The sequence below is a fragment of the Podarcis gaigeae genome (genome assembly GCF_964106915.1).
Source record: "Podarcis gaigeae genome assembly, chromosome: 2".
Lineage (NCBI taxonomy): Eukaryota > Metazoa > Chordata > Lepidosauria > Squamata > Lacertidae > Podarcis > Podarcis gaigeae.
Window position 1 is genome coordinate 16,880,442 of NC_139679.1, and position 22,423 is coordinate 16,902,864.

The 22,423-nt window shown below is 47.7% G+C and overlaps 1 protein-coding gene across 2 annotated transcripts in view; it reads right to left on the reverse strand.

Moving 5' to 3' along the window:
* The window catches only part of ZNF385A (zinc finger protein 385A), a 190,292-nt gene extending 168,631 nt beyond the window's left edge, over positions 1–21,661 (reverse strand). Inside the window, exon 1 of one of the 2 annotated variants that reach the window (XM_083728990.1) lies at positions 21,119–21,661. In XM_083728990.1, the coding sequence (XP_083585116.1) occupies positions 21,119–21,131 (13 nt within the window). In that variant the 5' untranslated portion in view covers positions 21,132–21,661. The remainder of the gene's footprint in view (positions 1–21,118) is intronic. The other variant, XM_083728986.1, reaches the window with a different exon arrangement.
* Positions 21,662–22,423: the final 762 nt, after the last annotated feature.

Genomic DNA, 22,423 nt, shown 5'->3' on the forward strand with positions numbered 1-22,423 from the left:
TACAGCTTATGCCAAGCAGACGCCAATGGCACGCCACTAACTGGCCTGTGCTACAGGTCATACGGCTTGGTTGCCTCTTGGCCACAGTCAGTGCTTTTTTTCTGGGGGTACGCATACCCCTAAACATTTAGTGAATCTTTGTACTTTTGTCCATTTACTGTACAGTTAAAGTTGCTTTAGGTTGGGCGATTTCGGGTTGCACTCTGCAGTGGCCTGGAAGTAACAGAATGCGTCACTTCTGGGTTTTGCCGCTCACACATGTGCAGATGCTCAAAATGATGTCATGCACATGCGCAAAAGCGGCGAATCGCGACCCGCACATGCGCAGACACAGGTTGCGTTCGCTTCAGGATGCAAACGGGGCTCCAGAACGGATCCTGTTCGCATCCAGAGGTACCACTGTATTTATTTTCCCCGATTTGAACTATAAAATGTTAATTTTCTTGAGTCAAAATAAGAGTAGCCCTAAACATTTTTTTTAGGGGGAAAAGGCACTGGCCACAGTGCTCAACCAACCCTGTATAGTATAAGATTGCTGGTAAGAAGAAGAAGAAGAAGAGTTTGGATTTGATACCCCGCTTTATCCCTATCCGAAGGAGTCTCAAAGCGGCTAACATTCTCCTTTCCCTTCCTCCCCCACAACAAACACTCTGTGAGGTGAGTGGGGCTGAGAGACTTCAGAGAAGTGTGACTGGCCCAAGGTCACCCAGCAGCTGCATGTGGAGGAGCGGGGAATCGAACCCGGTTCACCAGATTACAAGTCCACCACTCTTAACCACTACACCACACTGGCAACACATCGGTGCATGTCTGCAGTAAAAACTGGCACCTGCAGCTGTGCATGTGTTTGTTCATTGTTGGAGACATGTAGAAGAGAGGAGATAAGCAAAAGCCCTTTCCTCATCCTAGTCCCAGAAAGAAACAGAGGCTGCAGAAGTAGGGGAGATTCTGTCAAAGGATGCAGCGAAGATCCCTGGACATGTGTTGATAGGTCCTGTGGCTCGTAGAATTGTAGAATTGGAAGGAACCACAAAGGTCATCTATTCCAACTCCCTGGAGTGCAGGAATCTTTTCGCCCAATGTGAGTCTTCAACCCATGAACCTGGGATTAAGAGTCTCATGCTCTACTGACTGAGCCATCCCAGCAGTCATCTTTTAAAGAAGAGGTGCAAGGGCTAATATCAGCTTAGAAGGCATGCCTTCTGCACATACTCAGAAACACTCTCTCCTTCCTATGAGACAGGCTGAAAGTTGACGTGAAGAACAGGGCTTAAATAAAATAATGACTGGGTAAAAAAGGGATCAGGGACACGGGTGGCGCTGTGGGTTAAACCACAGAGCCTAGGACTTGCCGATCAGAAGGTCGGCGATTCGAATCCCCACGACGGGGTGAGCTCCCGTTGCTTGGCCCCTGCTCCTGCCAACCTAGCAGTTCGAAAGCACATCGAAGTGCAAGTAGATAAATAGGTACTGCTCCAGCGGGAAGGTAAACAGTGTTTCCGTGCGCTGCTCTGGTTCGCCAGAAGCGGCTTAGTCATGCTGGCTACATGACCCGGAAGCTGTACGCCGGCTCCCTCAGCCAATAAGGCGAGATGAGTGCCGCAACCCCAGAGTCGGCCACAACTGGACCTAACAGTCAGGGGTCCCTTTACCTTTAAAAAAGGGATTTCTCCTAGAACAGGGAAATCCAAGACTGGCTTGGAGGAGAAGATTCCCCTATTCCTCCTCACTGCATCTTGCCCTGACCCCTCTGCCTGCTGCAGTGCACATGGGGTTACTCAGAGGCACCCAAGAGCCAACTCCTTTTGCAGGGCAGCTTTCCACCAACTTGCCCTGAGATGCCGGTAGCGGGGGGAGTCACCCACACGACCACCCCCAAGCAGGCTCCGCTGCCGACCTTGCAGGGAGGCTCACGTTTCCCATTCTCCCGTGACATTAATAATGCAGGCCGGGCCGTGTCGTGCTCAATAGCTTGCTGCTAATTTGCTGTTCTATCCTTTTGTGCACCGGCTGAACGGGACTTTAATGGATGTAATGATGAGAGGCGGAAACCTGAGAGCCGGATCCCAACCCAGCCGTGCCGCCAGCTGCGTGGCTCAGGAGCAGGGCACGCCAGTAGGGCGAGCCTTAGGTTTCCACGGGATCAGGGAAATTTGACGAGGCTTCACCTCCTGGCCGACCCTCCCTTCCACCCCCCCCCTCGCACCTTCTGGTGTTGCTTGTCCCAAGGGCGCCTTCTGCTCCACCCATGTGGCCTTTCTTTCCAACAGCAAAAGAGGACCAGGTGGGAAGCCTGCATCCGCATCCCATAGGGTTCCTGCTCCAGGCATATGTCGCAGGCCCTCTGGGCAAGGGAAGCGAATGGCTAAGCATGTAAGGCAGGGAGGGCTATCCTGGGTGGCACTCAAGATGCTGCTGGATGGAGGTGTCATCAGCTGGAAGGCCCAGTGGTACCTGGAAGGCCAAAGGGTCCCCACCCTTCCCTTGCTGTGGCTAAGCTGTGTGGTCCTCCAGGGGTTAATGGACTACAACTCCCATCAGCCCCAGCTGGCATGGCCAATGTCCCGGGATGACAACGCTTTATTATATTTCTTACCTACCCTTCACCACAAGGTCCCAGGATGGTTTACAGCAATTTTAAATTGCAATATTAGAAAGAGTTAGGACAAATCCTAGTCAAGAGAATAGGGCGAGTCTGGAAATATTGTATTACAAGTGTCAAAGACGGAGGAGAAGGGGAGGTGCATCTTTAGTATACAGTGGTACCTCGGGTTAAGTACTTAATTCATTCCAGAGGTCCGTTCTTAACCTGAAACTGTTCTTAACCTGAAACTGTTCTTAACCTGAAGCACCACTTTAGCTAATGGGGCCTCCCGCTGCCGCCGCCCTGCCAGCGCACAATTTCTGTTCTCATTCTGAAGCAAAGTTCTTAACCCGAGGTACTATTTCTGGGTTAGCGGAGTCTGTAACCTGAAGCGTATGTAACCTGAAGCATATGTAACTCGAGGTACCACTGTATTACAGAAACTACATAAGGTAAAGAGTAAAGGGACCCCTGACCATTAGGTCCAGTCGTGGCCGACTCTGGGGTTGCGGCGTTCATCTCACTTTATTGGCCGAGGGAGCCAATACAGCATGACTAAGCCACTTCTGGCGAACCAGAGCAGCGCACGGAAACACCGTTTACCTTCACACTGGAGTGGTACCTATTTATCTACTTGCACTTGACGTGCTTTCGAACTGCTAGGTTGGCAGGAGCAGGGACCAAGCAACAGGAGCTCACCCCGTCGCGGGGATTCGAACCACCAACCTTCTGATCGGCAAGTCCTAGGCTCTGTGGTTTAACCCACAGCGCCACCCGCGTCCCCTACAGAAACTGCATAGTGAATGTGCAAAATGTGCCACTGTGGGCAGGCCTTTCAACAAGGCTCCTACCCCCAACCTGAATTTCTGAGGGCAGTGGAACAACCTCTGCCAATCTTCACAGGTATTTGGTGGCCTAAGTTGTTGAGGGCTTTAATGTGCGCACCTTGAATTGGGCCCCAAAATGAATCAGCAACTAATTATGGGAGTTATAGTTCAACAAAAACTGGAGATCCACAGGACTCCCACCCCTGTTATAAGCAAATCCCCATCTCTCAGCCTTGGTCCCTTTAGGCTACAGGTAAGAACCATGATTTGATTAAATTTGTGGGGGCCAGTGGGGCTTTAGGATTTCATTAAGGCAGAGCCGTACCTAGGGGTTGGTGAAACCGGTCCCCGCCACCTGTAGCCTGAAAGGACCAAACCACTCCCAGCCCCCCTGTCATCTGAGCAATGGGGAAGAAGAGGCTGAGAGATGGGGATTTGCTTATAACACAAAAATCAGACAACAACAGCCAGAATTCTCTATGCACAAAAATGAAAGAAGTAGTTCCCACCAAAGAAGAATGTGTAAGTAAGGTGGTGGACTATGCAGAAATGGCAAAGTTAACAGCCAAAATAAGAGAATCTAATGATGATTGCTTTGTGGAAGAATGGAAGCCCTTTTCTGGCCATCTAATATCATAGTTTGATGTGCTCATGAGGCAGATTTGAAATATGAGCAACAGAAGGAATTAGAGAACACAGTATCGATGTGTTGGTATAATAAATAAAAGGGATTGTGTAGTAGAGAGAGGGGGAGAATTAAACCACCATGGGAAATGGGGCAGGAAGTTGAGAAAAGTTAAATTTATTATGTATTGAAGCATATATGTCAAACTTTTGAAAATTCAATTTAAAATGATTACAAAAGAAACCCCAGACATATTTGTGGGGTGATGCAACTCACGACACAAAAACATGCAAATCTTTAGCCCTTCCTCCCTGCCTCACTCTCACTACAGAAGCTTTGAGTACTTGGGTCCTGTAAAATGTAGTCATTTCTAATGTGGCTATTGTGATAAAGTGATTTTTTTGGAGGGGGGGTACAAGGGACCCTAGGTACGTCTCTGCTTATGGGGTTGTTGTGAGGAGTACCGAGGTGGTTTTTTAAAACACAAATGCTCAGTATTGATAATCACGAGATTGAAAACATACAGTGTGATTTCCCTTGTAAGTCACTAACCACAACACATTCTCTCCTAGCACCTGGACCTCAGAGCCAGAGGCTGTAGTTTCCATGCAGAATTAGTCCCAGACAGCGCCTCTCTTTAAGAGACAATTGTAGCACAGCGGCTAGTATGTTTGTTTTGGACACAGGAAACCTAGATCTCTGTTTGGATATTAAGTTCCATTGGTCTCCAAGCAGAAGAATAAGTGCGCACAGAGCTGACATGAGAAATGGCAACCATCACAAACCAGTACAGGAACATTTTAGCCTAGCCGGACACTCTGCTATTGGTCTTTATGGAAGCTATCCTTGAGCAAAGGAATGTAACAGGGAAACTCCAGCGTGAAACTGAATTACAACTTACCCCAAAGTTCCAAAAGTTCATTTCGGTCTGAACAGCAACAAATGATTTCCTCAATGTCTATAGGACTTAATTTACTCAACAATGCTAAGACAACTGTGTTAGTTTATATTTCTGATTCTGGACTAGTTACCTGGCCACCCATATAACCAGTGTTTGAAACGCCCATTGTTCTAGGCACATTTTGTGACAGGGGATTTCATTAGTGCAAGCAGTACTGAGCTCAGTACTGCGCCTAAGATTTCAAATTAAAACTGCAGCGTGGAAGGAAAGGAGGACCTTTTTCTGCCTCTCCACTTCCAGCTACTCTCTGAAGACTGGAGAAGAGACCCTCTTAAGAATATTAGGGGGTGGGCAGGGGAGGGACACGAGACCATGTGAAAAATTAACATAATATTTTAGCTGCAGTTCATTCATTTTCAGCTTTGTATTCTTATTATAAAAAAGTGTGCCTAGACATTCCGTTGTTGCACCCATAACCTAAATTTAAGGTGCCATTTAGCTCCTAGCTTTCATATCTCATTTTCTAACTCTGCCTATAACTCAGCACAGTACTTCATGCATCTGATAGAATGGATTTTGGCAGAGCAAGAGGAAAAATTATTCTGGATTAACTAATCCAGAAAAAAGACTGTTCTGCTTCAATTTTCAACATGGCTACTTCAGATCAAAATGCCCAATCCTGTGTAGATCTATGCAGAAGTAAGTTTCACGGGGTTTACTATCAAATAAGTATATGAAATATATTTGCTTGTTTGTTTAGTAACACAGACCGACACAGCTACCATTCTGGAAAGCAAGCAGAAGTTATTCCTGTCTGACTCCAGCATCTATATCTATATAGATATTTTTATTTATATACCACCCTCTCGTAAACTGTCAAGGCAATGTCTAGCAATAAAACAACATAAAAACCATTAAAAGCAGTACAGAACTATCAATAAAATGAACCGTCTTTACAAATATAGATCTAGATCTGCACTGTACATTTAAAGCCGTATCATGAACAGTTGTGTCTCCCCTGCAAGAATCATGGGAACTGTAAGGACATCCCGTTACCCACTTAAAGAGATTGTCCTGAACCCCTGGCCTACCTGGCAGCAAGCCTATATGTCAAGTCCCACAGGCCAAGGGGACTTAATAGAGTCCAGCCTGAAGCACAGTCCTGCAGACATCTTGCAGAGTCCAAGCTGAGGTCTATTAACATGGGCAGCTGAGCAGACACAGCACCTCAACTCTGCTTCCCTTTTATACTTTGCCTGCTGATTGCAGCACCTGGGCTTGATGTGACAGGTGACCCTCACCTGTTCCAAGCCTATTCCAGCTGATGAATCACACCCCTTCTCCTAGAGCTAGGGATGTCCTACCATACCCTCCAACATTTCTCCATTGAAAATAGGGACATCCTATACCAGGGGTCGGGACGCGGGTGGCGCTGTGGGTTAAACCACAAAGCCTAGGACTTGCTGACAGGGTGAGCTTCCGTTGCTCGGTCCCTGCTCCTGCCAACCTAGCAGTTCAAAAGCACAGCAAAGTGCAAGTAGATAAATAGGTACCACTCTGGCAGGAAGGTAAACGGCGTTTCCATGCACTGCTCTGGTTCGCCAGAAGCGGCTTGGTCATGCTGGTCACATGACCCGGAAACTGTACGCCGGCTCCCTCGGCCAATAAAGCGAGATGAGCGCCGCAACCTAATGGTCCCTTTACCCTTTAGCTTTATATCAGGGGTCAGCAACCTTTTAAAGCCATGGGCTAGTCCACCGCCCCTCAGACCATGTGGTGGGCTGGACTATATTGGGGGGGGGGGGAATGAATTAATTCCTATGCCCCACAAATAACCCAGAGATGCATTTAAATATAAGCACACATTCTCCTCAAGTAAAAACACGCTGATTCCTGGACCATCCGCGTGGGGAATTGAGAAGGCGGTTGGGCCACATCCGGCCCCCGGGCCATAGGTTGTCTACCCCGTCCTATACCCTCCAACATTTCTCCAATGAAGATAGGGGGGTCCTAAGGAAAAGTAGGACATTTCAGGGTCAAATCAGAAACCAGTTAGACTTCTGTAAATCTGGCACAATCTCTGGGAAATAAGGACACTTGGAGGGTCTGAACAAGCTCCAGGGAAGATGGAAGCTTTTTGGAAAAAGTCCATTCTATTGTTTCTCAACCTGTGGGTCCCCAGATGTTGTTGGACTACAACTCCCATCATTTCTAGGCAGCATGACCAGTGGTCAGGGATGATGGGAGTTGTAGTCCAACAACATCTGGGGACCCACGTGTTGAGAACCGCTGCCTGGAGCTGCGATGACAAACATACCTCAGGTGCCCCTACTGCTGGCATCTATTTGATCTACAGTATATTGCTTATGCTCATAAGAAACACCCTGCTATCTAACCTAGCATTTGGTTCTCACAGGAAACTTGAGAGCAGAAACTCAACTGCAATTCAGAGACAGACTGCCTCCAACAGTGAACACAAGCCATAGTCATCATGGCTAGAAGCCACTGAGATCCTCCATGAATTTGTATAAACCTCTTTTAAACCAGGGACAGGGAACCCATGGTCTCCACATGGCACTGAACTACAACTCCCATTATCCCAGTCAATTGCCCAAGCAGGCTCGGGCTGATGGATGCTGGAGTTCAACCACAGGCTCTCTGCCCCTGTTTTAAAGCTATCTATGTTGGTGGTCACCACAACTTCTTGTGTGAGTGAATACCATAGTTTAACCATGGAATTATTGGAGCAGTGTGTAATCGCTTGCAAAAAATTGTCCGTCTTGCTATGAAGGCAAGGCACCATGGAGCAAGACGTACAGTGGTACCTCGGGTTACATACGCTTCAGGTTACATACGCTTCAGGTTACAGACTCCGCTAACCCAGAAATAGTACCTCGGGTTAAGAACATTGTTTCAGGATGAGAACAGAAATCATGCGGCAGCAGTGGGAGTCCCCAGTAGCTAAAGTGGTGCTTCAGGTTAAGAACGGACCTCCGGAACAAATTAAATACGTAACCAGAGGTACCACTGTATCTCCAAAATTCCTTGGTGGCACTTACCACCCAGCATCACAAAGGACAGACATGGCCTCTGGCCCACAAAAGGTTTGTTGTTGTTGTTTAGTCGTGTCCGACTCTTCGTGAGCCCATGGACCAGAGCACGCCAGGCACGCCTGTCTTCCACTACCTCCCGCAGTTTGGTCAAACTCATGCTGGTAGCTTTGAGAACACTGTCCAACCATCTCGTCCTCTGTCGTCCCCTTCTCCTTGAGCCCCAAATTTTTCCCAACATCAGGGTCTTTTCCAGGGAGTCTTCTCTTCTCATGAGGTGGCCAAAGTATTGGAGCCTCAGCTTCAGGATCTGTCCTTCCAGTTAGCACTCAGGGCTGATTACCTTAAGAATGGATAGGTTTGATCTTCTTGCAGTCCATGGGACTCTCAAGAGTCTCCTCCTGCACCAGAATTCAAAAGCATCTATTCTTCGGCGATCAGCTTTCTTTATGGTCCAGCTCTCACTCCCATACATCACTACTGGGAAAACCATAGCTTTAACTATACGGACACCACACTAACTGCTGCTAGCCTTTGCAGTGCCACAAGACTCCTAGAATCATGGTATTGTAAAGTAGGAAGAGACCCCAAGGCATAGCTGTCAACCTTCCCTTTTTTTGCAGGAAATTCCCTTATTCCAGTACCATTTCCCACTGCTATCCCGGATTGTTAGATATCCCGTAGACTGTCCCCGGGACAGGTGAGACTGCTGATCCCTTATTTTCAAATCTGAAAGTTGACAGCTATGCCCCAAGGGTCATCTAGCCCAACCCTGTTTGGGCCTGCAGTAGAGTAACACTGTTAGCCCTCTGGCAGCATTGGATTTAGGGTGGTGCAGGTTGTTCCCCTGTACAGGACACTGCGCCAAGGGGACACCAAATAATAAGAAAGAAAGAAAGAAAGAAAGAAAGAAAGAAAGAAAGAAAGAAAGAAAGAAAGAAAGAAAGAATTATTGTGAAAATAAGAAGCATTATTGGGGGAGGGGCTGCCAAATTTCATCCTCGCTCAGGACACCATATTACCAAAGTCCGCCCTTTCCTCTGTAGATTCTTCCTACAGTTTGGACCCATGCAACAAAAAGCTGCATTTTAGCATTAACTGCGCGCCAGCAGGCGTTTCTGTTCAGCAGACCTGTTCAATGAGCTGTACGTTACTGAGCAAGATGGATGCCATCATTAGAAAGACCTGAGATCCCACCCATATGGTTGCCTATGCAAGGGGCGTATTGCTCTAAGAATAGCTAAAACATATAGTGCTCTGGATGTTGCTAGACTACAAGCCCCATTCTTCTCAACCATTGACCATGCTGGCTGGAGCTGATGGGATTTGGAGTCCAACAACATCTGGAGGGCTACAAGTTCCCCCCACCTTGGCCTAAAATTACATAGGAGATTGCTAAAGACAGCATTAGGAGATACTGGAGCTCCAGGGGTCCCCATAAGCCAGGCACCCCCAACCTTCGGCCCTCCAGATATTTTGGACTACAATTCCCATCATCCCTGACCACTGGTCCTGTTAGCTTGGGATCATGGGAGTTCTAGGCCAAAACATCTGGAGGGCCGCAGGTTGGGGGTGCCTGCACTAGACACCATTGCAGCTCAAGTGTTTCCGGTGTGTGAGGTCAAACCCTGATAACACCAAGGGTGAAGGTTTGAACCCTGTATGGGGCAGCTGAATATTCCTGCATTGCAGGGGGTTGGACTAGATGGTCCTCAGGGTCCCTTCCAACTCTATGATTCTATGAGTCCTTCTTTTCCTCAGCTGCATCATCGGATAGTACAGCAGGTCGCCCTGTTTGTATCAGTCCTATGTTAGTAAGGTTCTTGCAAAAGTTGTAGTGCCCTCTAGTGTCCGGAAATGGAAAGCTGGTTTCTCCTTGCCTCTCCTGCAAACCTTTCTCTGCTGCAAACTGAAATAAATGACAGAGGGAAGGTATGCCTGAAGTTTGGTGGACGTGGAGGGTGTGTTCATACTTAGCAACATCAGCTTTCCATACACAGTCACAGACAGTAGCTCCTGCAGCCAATCGGAAGCCATGCGGGACATCTGGCTTCCGAAAATCGTTTGGAAACCGAAACACTCACTTCCGGGTTTCGATCGTTCGGGAGCCGATTTGTTCAGGAGCCAAGGCGTTTGAGATTCAAGGTACGATTGTATATATACTCAGGGGACAAGGTGGAAAGGTAGGTGATCTTTCTCATACCCTCCAACATTTCTCTCATGATTTTATTTATACTCCGCCCATCTGACTGGCTTGCCCCTGACACTCTGGGCAGCTTCCAACATATATGAAAACATGTTTTAATAAAACATTAAACATTAAAGAACTTTCCCTATACAGGGCTGCCTTCAGATGTCTTCTAAAAGTTGTTACTGATCTCCTTGGCTCGTATAACTCCATACCCTCCAAAATTTCTCCGGTGAAAATAGGGACATCCTAAGGAAAAGACAGAACATTCTGGGATCAACTCAGAAACCGGGATGGCTTCTGTAAATCCAGGACTGTCCATGGAAAATAGGGACACTTGGGAGGGTCTGCTTTTCTGAGAATGCACGACACTAGCTGTGGAAAGCAAGCCAGGGTTGAGAGAGCAAAAATCACTCCTGAATTGCATCATCTAGTCCCAGGAACAGCAGTGAAGAGGAGATTTCTTCTGAGGACGTGGAAAGTTAATTTCCCTCACCACAGAGGGATCACAGCCCACATGTACAATTATAGGATTACAGTGGTACCTCGGGTTACATATGCTTCAGGTTACTGTTATGTACTGAAGTTCTCACCCTGGGCCAGCAGGGGGATACTGTAGATAGTTATGCAAATGGAGGATTGAAAGTGACGTTCAGTGATTGGATAGTTTTAGAAAGTCGTTACAGTTACGTTGTTCTGGAGCTCTATATAAGCAGGCTGACTGAGCTCTTCAGTTCAGTTCTGTTCCAGCTTACAAATAAAGAGCTGCTTTGGAAGAATCGCTATGTCGCCTGATATGTTCACCCACAACTTAACAGTTACATATGCTTCAGGTTACAGACTCCGCTAACCCAGAAATATTACCTCGGGTTAAAAACTTTGCTTCAGGATGAGAACAGAAATTGTGCTCTGGCAGCGCGGCAGCAGCGGGAGGCCCCATTAGCTAAAGTGGTGCTTCAGGTTAAGAACAGGTTCAGGTTAAGAACGGACCTCCAGAACAAATTAAGTACTTAACCCGAGGTACCACCGTACACAGCAGGACTTCTGCATGCAGCTTGAAGAGATACCTCTAGCCATCATGCTGTACCAGAATTATTCTGTTTAAGGATATTTAAGAAGCTGCCTCCTATTGATGAGGACCATGGATCCATCTAGCTCAGGGATGGGGAATCTGTGGCCCTATAGTTTACAGCTAATCTGACCAAAGTCTCACCAGTTTCCATAAGAAATGCCTTTATTGAGCTGTGTTTCCAAGTTATGCCCACTGCAGTCTTGGATGGCCAGTACAATAAGGTCCCTTATGCAGACAGACTGTATCTTGTGGTCAACCTCAGGTGGAAGACATAACACATTATCTGTTAGCCTGCCTGCCCTTCATATAGAAACCCAAGAGATGGGTTTCTGAAACCTTTGTGCACATAAGCAAGCAGGTACACTCCATCAGGAATGGTTCAGTTTCTTTTGAGTGATAATAATAGCTTCAAAATACACAGAGTGGCCCTCTATGCACTGGCTGCAAAAAAATATAATGAAATCAGGAAAAAGGAGTTAGATCAGTGTTTTCCAAACTTGGGTCTCCAGCTGTTCTTGGACTACAGTTCCCATTGTCCCTGACCACTGGTCCTGCTAGCTATGGATGATGGGAGTTGCAGTCCAAAAACAGCTGGAGACTCAGGTTTGGGAAACCTTGGGTTAGATGAAATCACTATAAGTTGTTGTGGTGATTCAGAGGTTTACTCTGAAATCAAGCTAGTTTTAAGCTTGTTTGTGCCTCTCCTCTCCCACACACACATTATGGATATATATTCTGTATTATTAATGTTATGTACTGAGGTTCTCACCCTTGACCAGCAGGGAGATACTGTAGATAGTTTTCACTCAGGTCCACATATGCAAATAAGGAATTGAAAGTGACGTTCAGTGATTGGATAGTTATAGAAAGTTGTTACTGTTGCGTTGTAGTGGAGCTCTGTATAAGCTGGCTGAATCCTTCAGTTCAGTTCTGTTCCGGGCTGTGAATAAACAAGAGCTGTTTGAAGAATCGCTGTGTCGTCTGATATGTTCACCCACAACTTAACAATTAATATCATTGCTACAAGTTTGTCATGGCCTTTGGCTAGAATAATAAACTTTTTTAAAAAAACAACCCTGAAAATTTGTTTTGTCATCCTTACCCTGGGTATCTTCCCCTTGTGCCATGATTACTGCTTCTAGATGGCAAAGATAGATTTTAGACTTCCTAAATGAATTTTAAAAACTTTTTAAAAACACACCCAAAAAGTGCCATGAGCAGAAAGTGGTGAGGGGAGGCACCATTGGCAGAATCTGTCCCATGGCCTGGAGGGTCCTCACTCCTGGTTTGGGAGCTTGGTATTCGAATCATACCAAACTTCAGTTTACTGTGAATATGTTTTCATTGTTCCTCAAATAAACAAACCTGTTTTTTGTTAATTCTGAGTAATCGTCAGGAAAACCCGTGCTTAAAGGGGTTTGAACGATTACCCCCCAATACCTACACCTACGCCCATGCTGTTAGCACTGCAAGACTGCGGCAAATTAAAATGGATCTGATTTTTAAACACTCGTTTAGCCTGGTTACTTCACCTGCTCTCACGCTATTCGTGATTGGCATATTATTTTAAGGCTTTTTAAACTGAACGCACAAGGCGTCTTTGGGGTATTTGCAGTGGGAAAGGCAGAATCAAAAAGCTTTTCAATCAAACAAACAAGCAAAGCCAGAGGCACCTATTTTTACCGCAAAGATTTCCGAGCGCTGGAACGGGAAGCCTGCTCAGCGCCCAAAGCCATTGTGACAGGCCCCTTAACAAGGGAGAATCCATCAAACTGCACGCACCAGGCAGGGGTGAAAAATGCTCGTCACATTGCAGAGTCCACTTTTATTGGGGCAGGAAGCGCCGGAGCGGGGGGCAGACTTCAGCTGGGGTATAAACATGATTCACATGCTCCAGGTGCATGTGTCCAGGCCAAGTTCCAGGTTGCAGCTCCAACTCCCTCATTAAAGAGCTGAGAATACCTCCCTCGCTAAGCTATCTATATTTAGCTTCCCTTGTGGATGCCGGACACATTCCCAGCCTCTCTCAGCCCTAGCTAATCTTCCTCCTGGGAGCCTGCAGTCAAAGCAGCTCTTTTGTTTACTGCCCTACATTGACTCGTCATCTTCGATCCCAATGACATTGCAGGCAGACGCATCACGGCAGCCAGGTTATGATGTCACTGGCAGAGGATTATGTCCTCACCAGGAGTGGGAGCCAGTGGAAAACGAGAAGAGAAGATTCCATTGCCCCTGCACATAAAAACTTGCCAGCGTTGCCAAGAGACTGCATAACTCTCCTGGTGGGACACTGAAATGCCTGGAAGTGCAAATTGTGGGATATTGGGGAGCCATAGGCCCCTTTAGACATCTTGTTTATTCAGCAACTATCCTCATTTGCTGGCACAAATTTTAGGAGGTGGTTAGATTATATCCAGTTTTTGTTGAGCATTCATTCCAATTTGTTTATGACGCAGTGATATGACAACGAGAAATTATCCGGCATGCATCCGGATAGGCTTGCGGGGTGTTTATGAGTATTCCCATTAATCATTCATCCATCCCGTTCTTTTTGGTGCATTTTGCCATCATTTTCCAAACTGGACTTTTTGCAGTTTTATATACAGTGATACCTCGGGTTACATACGCTTCAGGTTACATATGCTTCAGGTGACAGACTCAACCCAGACAGCTAACCCAGAAATATTACCTCAGGTTAAGAACTTTGCTTCAGGATGAGAACAGAAATTGTGCTCCGGCGGCACGGCGGCAGCAGGAGGCTCCATTAGCTAAAGTGGTGCTTCAGGTTAAGAACAGTTTCAGGTTAAGAACGGACCTCCGGAACAAATTAAGTACTTAACCCGAGGTACCACTGTATATAAAAAGTGGATTTGTTACAGTAGGGTGACAGCGCTCATTAATGCATTTTAACTGAGCAAACCTACAGTTCCTCTTGCAAAATAGTGACAAGTCTGAAGGCACCCTATAGCTGCTCCTGCTTCCAGAGAATTTACTATCTCTCCCTCTTGCCAGCCCCACTTTGGTCAAAACTGCTCCCAATCAATAGCTATGCTTGTTTAGGGCCTGCAGGGACTGATAAGGTTTAAATCTGAATTGGCTACCACTGTCAGCAGTGGGAACAATGTTTTGTGTCTGATGTACAACATGGTGCTGCAAAAGATGCTTCTGTGCTTTTAATAGCAACCCAGAGCAAGAGGGAATTTCAGGAAGTAAAAAATTCTCACCTGTGAGGCAGTGTGATATGAAAAGCTGCTAAATCCCAGCACTTCTGTGTTCTACGCAACTCATAAAGGTACCCCAGGACAAGAGTAATCAGACCTCAGCAAAGCTGTCAACCTTCCCCTTTTTTGTGGGAAATTCCCTTATTCCAGCGCCGTTTCCAGCTGCTTCCCGCTGCTATCCTGGATTGTTCGATATCCCGTAGACTGTCCCTGGGACAGGTGAGGCTGCTGATCCCTTATTTTCAAATCTGAAAGTTGACAGCTATGGACCTCAGGCTGGTCATATCTACTTCACTTTTTACTACAACCCCAAGATCTACCAGTGTTATAATCAAGTGCAAAGAAAACAACAACAAAACAGTAAGAATTAAAGAACAGGTCTGCCTCTGAGTACATTCTGTGCTTAGGAATTTGTTTCCTGTCCCAGGCTTGACCTGGGCTCAAAGTCCTTTAACACCAAATCCACTCCAGGTTAGCAGCAGAAGCAGCTAGCATTGCAGGACAGTGCCACAGAGCTAACCTATCCTAATGCTAGCTTGGCAGATCCTTAACAGGGTGGGGCAGTGGCAAGGTGGGGGGCACTGTACTGGCATGAGTACTAGGCTGGCACTATACTCATGCAGCCCTGAACTTGCTGGTGCCCTGCCTCACTCCTGAACCATCCCGGTACGTGGCAGCAATGCTGGGGTCTGGGAGACAGCTCTAGGGCACGGCCCCAGTGGCCCAGTTGCGCCTGCTTAACTGCTTTCTTTTCAGCAGCCTGATGTAGGTGGGGGAAGTCATTTAGTTGTTGCTCCTGTGAACTATACTTGGAGTCGAGAGTGGATTTCATGCTCTTTATTCAGCTCATAGTGGTGAGGAAGAATGGAAGTTTCCCCGGAATGTCTGCTTTATATACATTATTTACACAATGGGCCCCACATGATTGGCTAATTCTGGGATTCTCCTGTAGGCCAATCAGGTTGCGGGTTCACTTCCACCTGGAGCTGGATTGGGTGGCTCCTGTGAACCAATCGGACTGCTGCATTCTGGACCCTATTGTTCTAGGGCCAATCAGACTGCTGCATTCTGGACCCTATTGTTCTAGGACCAATCAGACTGCTGCATTCTGAATCCTATGTTCTAGGACCAATCAGACTGCTGTCTTTTGGATCCTATTCAACTCAGTACATAACATCCTGTGAAACAAATGGGAGTCAAGCCCCCTTTTGTTGATCTTCAAATCTGCCAGAAGACCTTCCAGAAGATCTAGGAGACCTGCCCTCTGGACTAAATGTATACCACAGACTACTGGCCAAATTCCAGTAAACAAGCTGTAGCACTTCCTTGTTGCTGGGGTTATTGCAAGTAGGGAAAGCCCAAGGTGGTGCCCCCCAGATGTTATTGGACTCCAACTCCCATCAGCCCCAGGCAGCATGGGCATCGGTCAGGGATGATGGGAGTTGTAGTTCCGCAACATCAGAAGGGCACCACTTTGGCTACTCCTGTTGTAAAGAATGTCAGTCTAGGTGGCTCTTCCTCTTCCTCTCATCTGGCAAGGCATTTCCTATGTTCCTAAGCCAAAGTGCTCAAGATCACTTAACAGAGAGTGCACATCCTTCTTTTGTCAATGCAAAATACATTAGTAGGCCGAGTGGTGGAATTCTATTTAAAACTAAAGCGGGTCATGCAAGACAGGGAGTCAGTCTGCCCATCCCTGCTTTATTGCCTCTGGTCATCCCCGAGTCAGAAGAGACAAGCTCCCTGGAGCTGGCCCAGGGCTGGCTCCTTTCTCAATGGGATGCTTTCTGAAAGACCCGAGCCTTGGCTTCCCTCACTGCTTAGGATGAGGTAGAGCCAGGGCTCGCTGGCCCACGTCCCAAACTCCCAGTGCTATTTACAGGCTGCAAAGTTTGGGATTCTTCAGCTGCTCTGGCCCAGCCCATGGATTGGCTGTGGTCTCTCCCACATGCTGTGGGCGAACTGAAGCAAGTTGGATGGACGGCAGGTGGGCTGGTGCTGGAGGCAGAATTCCTGGGTTCCTTCAAAAACCACTTAGATCAGGACAGCTAGAGAGCTGCCTTTAGCCTCCCAAAATGGCAATCTCTCCTGTGAAGCAGGAGGCAATGTTTGCCTGTTTCCCCTCTCATTTATAAATTGCTGAAACTAAAGGTAGTGGGGTTCCAGGGTACTTGGAAGTAGCCCCTATGGATGGGCCAATTGGTCAATTTGGGTCTCTCTCAGTTTCTCATTTTTCTAAGCTTAAACTCAGGTCTCCACATTTCAGCAGCAACTTGTGATTATTACAGTGGTACAGTATTCGAGTGTAATCCATTCTGGAAGACCGTTTGAGTTCTGAAATGTTCAAAAACTGAAAACTCAATACGGAAAACTCAAGGAAGGGTGGACTGTGCCACTTCAGGCTGCAAGTGGCAGGAATCAAAATTTTGAATGCTCCCCTACACAAAAAGAAAGAGACTCTGTGTAAGCAGAAAACTAACACTGGAAGAGGTATATTAGAACCTTTCTTTCTGATGCGTTCGGTTTTAAGCTAGCGCTCTTCCTGACACATTAGTTTTCTACTTGTGAGTTTTTACATGGTGCATTCAAAAATATCATGCACCAACACATACCGCACACAGTTTTGAGTGGTACAGCTCATTTTACTAGCTCATTCTGCTGCAACTATATACCTAATAGGCCAAAGATCAGGTAGGTGAGATGCCTGGGACACTAGAACGGTGCTGTAAGCAGTGTATTAAAAGAGGGTTAGCTGTGCCACAGGCATCATGTGGTCATTACTTTTGTTTAATTAAACAGAGGTGATGCACTTCCCATTGTTAAAGAACAGCAGCACATTGTTCTATAGCTAAAGAGAAAAGTGGCACATAAAATTGGTAGGAGATTACTGTAGACCAGGAGTGGAGAACCAAGATGTTGCTGGATCATAACTCCCATCATCCCAGACCAATGACCATGCTGACTCAGGCTGATGGTAGCTGCAATCTAACAACTTCTGAAAGACCACAGGTTCCCATCCCTGGTGTAAAGGAAGTTTTAGCCTTGCGAGGATTCCCCATACCCTATTTTTAAAAGGCTACATGATCACTCCTATGACGGCTTTTAAATGTTAGCAGAACACAAGTACGATTGTGACACGAGAGCCAGTGATGACACTGGCACTAGCCAACAGGGGCCTTTTCAAGGCTGTAATGTGTAATACAATGTAACCCAGCAACCAGGAACCAACAGGACAAACCAGGAGGCAAGGTCAGAAATTAGGTCAGAACCAGAGAACAAGCCAGGGTTGAAGACCAGGAGCACGCTAGAGCTCAAGAAGCCCTTGTTGCTCAAGCAAAACTCAACTGGCACAGGGCTCATGGACATACAATGAAGCTGAACGCTGGGAGATTCAGGAGGGCAGATTTTAAAAAGTACAAGCAGGGACAGTGGCGTAGCGTAGGTTGTCAGCACCCGGGGCAAGGCAAGTAATTTGTGCCCCTAACCCGTGGATTTGCACCCCCTAACCCTAACCCCCAGATTTTGCGCCCGGTGCGGCCGGGCCCCCCTGCCCCCCCCCCACGCTATGCCACTGAGCAGGGAACATTTTGCATGTGTTTGATTGGAAGGGTGGCAAACTGAACGAAGCCAGCGAGAGAGACATCTGTCAGGAGCTGGAGTCAGGCGTAACACCCAGAGTCAGTTAACTCTTTATTCAAAGAAACCAAAACAGCACAGGCCTATAGCTCAGTGGGGGCTTTTGGTGGGGCATCCTCTCGTGAGCATCCTCTGCATCAGCATACATCCGGGAGTTCTGGCCGAACAAAATCGTGAAGCACTATTTGCCCTAACATGCAGGTTGGAGAAAACTATCAATGCCACTACACATATCCTCTGACAGTTGCAGTCTGATATTGAGGATTTGAACCAGATAGCAGCAGCTGGTCACAGCAGGAGTGGGAGACTTCTTCAGCAGCCTGCCTGGTCTCTGTCTGCTGGCCCTCCTCCTCTCCAGTCTCTGCTTCTGCCTCTGATTTTGGACTGCTCTCTGCTCCAGAGTCTTCCCACTCACTAAACCCTGTTGCCTCTTCTGCTTCCGACACCTCCTCCCTCCAGTCTGCTCCTTCTTCTCCCTCTGACTACTCATTGTCACCCCACCACCGCTCCCTGAGCTCTGAGTCTTCTTCTCTTGGGGGGTTCCCCAACTGCTGCCTCCCACCGCTCCTCTGCATCCAGCCAGTCCCTGACAAGACAGCAGTGCGGATCCTGATGCTCGCTGGCAAGAACCAGCCTTTGGAAAAGAGGCTGCTCATGCTATTTCCTCCATGGGGAACTGACACTGTTTGAGAGACTAGCATTGTCTGCCAGGGTGACTCCCTGCTGCTAAGCTTGCAAGCTTGTAAATGAACAGATAGCACCCAAAATGCTAAGTCTCAATATACCCTCCTCTCCGGGGCGGGGAACCCACTGCAAAAGGCTTTTCCTGGAATGGTCTTTGAATGCGCTCTGCACACGGTCAGAGGCATTCTCCTCTTCATCTCAATCTGTTCCAGGCCAGCCTGAGCCCTGGAGAAGCCTTGCTTAGCACGGTGGCTGTGCATCGCACCCGCCTTCAACAGACAAACATACTGTAAACATTTCTTTCCCTGTCATTGCCAGCAACAAAGAGAACGTCTCCTGCTGTCAGGCAAACAGCGAGCGCAAGGCTTTCTCTCATTCTGACTTCAAAGGCGGCGTTTCAAGCATGGAGGAATTCCAGCCATGCTGAGCAGGAGACCCACACAGTCCTTGGGGGAGAGTGTGGGAGAACTCAAGAGCGCAGTTCACAGTTCCAAGTCATCTTTCTCAAACAGCAATCGTCTCCTCTTACATTAGCGCCAGCGGTCAAACTCTCTCCACCTCAGGACCCTCTGTACTAGGACTGGCCGATAATTTGGTTTTCAACAACACAATATAACATCAGCTAAACATTGTGATATACAGTGGAACCTCAGTTTCTGAATGTAATCCGTTCCAGAAGACCGTTCAACTTCCAAAACGTTCGAAAACCGAACACTGAAAGCGGAAGCCTAAATACAATATAGGAAACTCAAAACAGAAGCTGTGTAGCACGTTCAGCTTCCGGAAATAATTTGAAAACCGGAGCAGTTACTTCTAGGTTTTTGGGATTCAGGAACCGAAACATATGACAACAGAGTTCAACAACCAAGGTTCCGCTATACCAATATATCATGATGTCTGAAATAAGGATGGAACTATGTGGAAGCGAACAGTAGGGCTTGACGATATCTGGTTTTCAACATTGTGATCTATCACCAGCTAAACATCGTGATGCACTGATACATCATGATGCCTGAAATAAGGATGGAGCTATGTAGAGGCAGTTTTTCCCACATTGTGATTTTTGCACAGCACACACACACACATCATGACTAGCAATATATTGCCAGGTCAAAAACTATGAAACCGATATCACAATATGGACTTCAAACTGGTTTTGGATGATATATTCATATATCTCCCAACCTTGCTCTGTACTTCAGTGGAGATCAAACAATCACACAATTCTCTCTCTCTCTCTCTCTCTCTCTCTCTCTCTCCACTCATTGGCCCCAAGTTCAGGGAAAAGTAGACTCAGATAGGAGGACTTAAAGTGGGACACAGAGGATTAGGGATGCCTCGGTGTGTGTCCCGTACTCTAACCACTACACCACACTGAATCTCTTGTGATCTGGAAACCAACTGCAACAATCTGAAAGGCGCTACCAGCTAGGACAACTCTTCCTGGGATGAGAGAGGCCCAAATACTCCTGCCTGGAACTCCTGGGGAGCCGTGTTTAGAAGGACACCCAGACGCCAATTAACAATTGAAGGGGCACATGAGGACCGAAGCAATTAACGTCACATGCCGTTAGGCCTGCCGTATCACTTGCAGCTATAAATACCAATATAAAAGGGACAGGCTTTTGCTCAGTGGCAGAGCATCTGCTTCACATGCAAATGCTCCCAGATATATAATCCCCAACGTCTCCTGATATGGCTACGAAAACCCCTGCATCTCAATGCCTGGAAAACCATTACCAGTCAGCACAGATTGTTCTTCCCAAACTTGGGCCCTTCAATATGCTTTAGACTACAACCCCGCATCAGCTCTTGCCAGCACAGGGCCAGAGTTAAGTACCAGGTGAACCAATGCAGGGATGGGGTCAAGGGTCAGCACAGTCACCTGGGCTTGCTGCAGGGAGGAAGATTTAGGGAGGAAGGGGACTCCATAGAGTCAATGTTGGATCTGCAGGGTCTGGCAACTTCCCATAATGTTTAGAACCAGCGCCCCTGTGTTCCTAGTGGTCCAACTCTGTATAAGGCAGTTTCATACAGTCCTCTGGAAACCTGCCAACCAAACCTGTACTTAGAATAAGACTTTTATTCAAATTGGCTTGCAGAGTATGCTCGATACTTTCCGGCAGGGACAGCTCACCTCTGGCTCTCCAGATGTGGCTGGACTTCAGACCCCATCATTGTCCCTGACCACTGGGCCATGCTGGTGGGAGATGGAATCCAAAAAGATCTGGAGGGCCACAGGTTGTCCGCTCCTGCCTTAGGAGAAGATTTCCTAAGCGATCCAGCAATCATAAAAACACCAGCAGGAGGAATGCTATTGTATCCCTTACCTGTGCCCAACATGTGGATGAAATCCAGAGAGCGGGGCACTAAGAACCGGTCACATGAAGATGCAGATCCAGGAAAGGTCAGAGGTCACCAGCGGAGGAAAGCTCAAGCAGATGCAGATGCCACAAGAGAGACAGGAGCCAAAAACCCCAGCGGAAGTCCTGCAGGGTCTGTCACCATCAGAGCTGGTCAGAAGGAGCCACTAGGAGGAGATCCATCATGCAAAACGACCTCACATGGCAACCCACCATGGGAGATGTCTCGGGAGGCGGGTTACAAGGAGAAGGAGCCGCGCGGGGGGGGGGGGGAGGCTGATTCCACCGGGGTGCGTCCCAGTTTGCTTGCCAAAGCCACCACGGCATGACACAATGGGGCCGCTCTGTCTCACTGCATCTCTCATCAAAGGCAGAGCGAGAAGGCAAAGACGACAGCAAAGAGAGGACTTGAAAGGCGGCGCGCGGACGTCAGGGCTTCACCAGTCCCTTTTGCAGAGGGAGGCAGAGGGAGGTGGAAGGCAGGCAGACCCCCGGAGCCCAAAGGAGGCCTGGACGGGGCATGGGGACCGGTGTCTCCCTTGCTCAGCTTAGCCACAAGCTCTCCCTTTGGCCGTGCAAGCAGCTGACGCGGGCGCTGGGAATTCCTCTCCTTGCTGAGCCAACAAGTTCTGGGAGCTGGTCCTGAGAGGAGCTGTTTGCACAGCTGGGAAGTGGTGTTGGCTTTCACCCGCCGGGAGAGGTGGAAGCGAGCCGCCGTGGGGGCCCTTCTGAAAACCAGCAGAGGGGCAGCAGGTCTCTGGGAAGCCTTGAACTTACACACACACCAATCACAGTCCCCCAAAAAGGACCACAGTCTCTTGGGGTTGCCACCTTCTCTGCCTGCCCTTGCTCCTATGACCTGAGTAGTGGGCTTCCCTCCCCAATTATCTTCCTGTCCAGGGAAGCTTTATCAGATCAAGTATCTCTCTTCTTTCACTGTCCGGGTGTCATATTGAAATTGAAGGGAGCCTGCCACAGCTGGAGGCAGCGATGCTTCTGAACACCAGTTGCTGGAAACCACAGGAGGAGAAACTGCTCTTGAGCTGTAGACTTAGACCAGCCATTGGCCTGATCCTGCAGGCTCTTCTTATGTTCTTAAGGCACAAGAAGGCAGATCTACTTGAAGGAAACAACTCTCATGTTCTTTCCCATAACCTCTGCGTCTTCCAGTTAAGTTGACTGGCCAGTCTGCTTAGGACAGAGGAAAGGGAGGGTGTTTTCATAAAATGCATAGTTGGCATATGTAATTCATTGCTAAGATAGGATGATGCT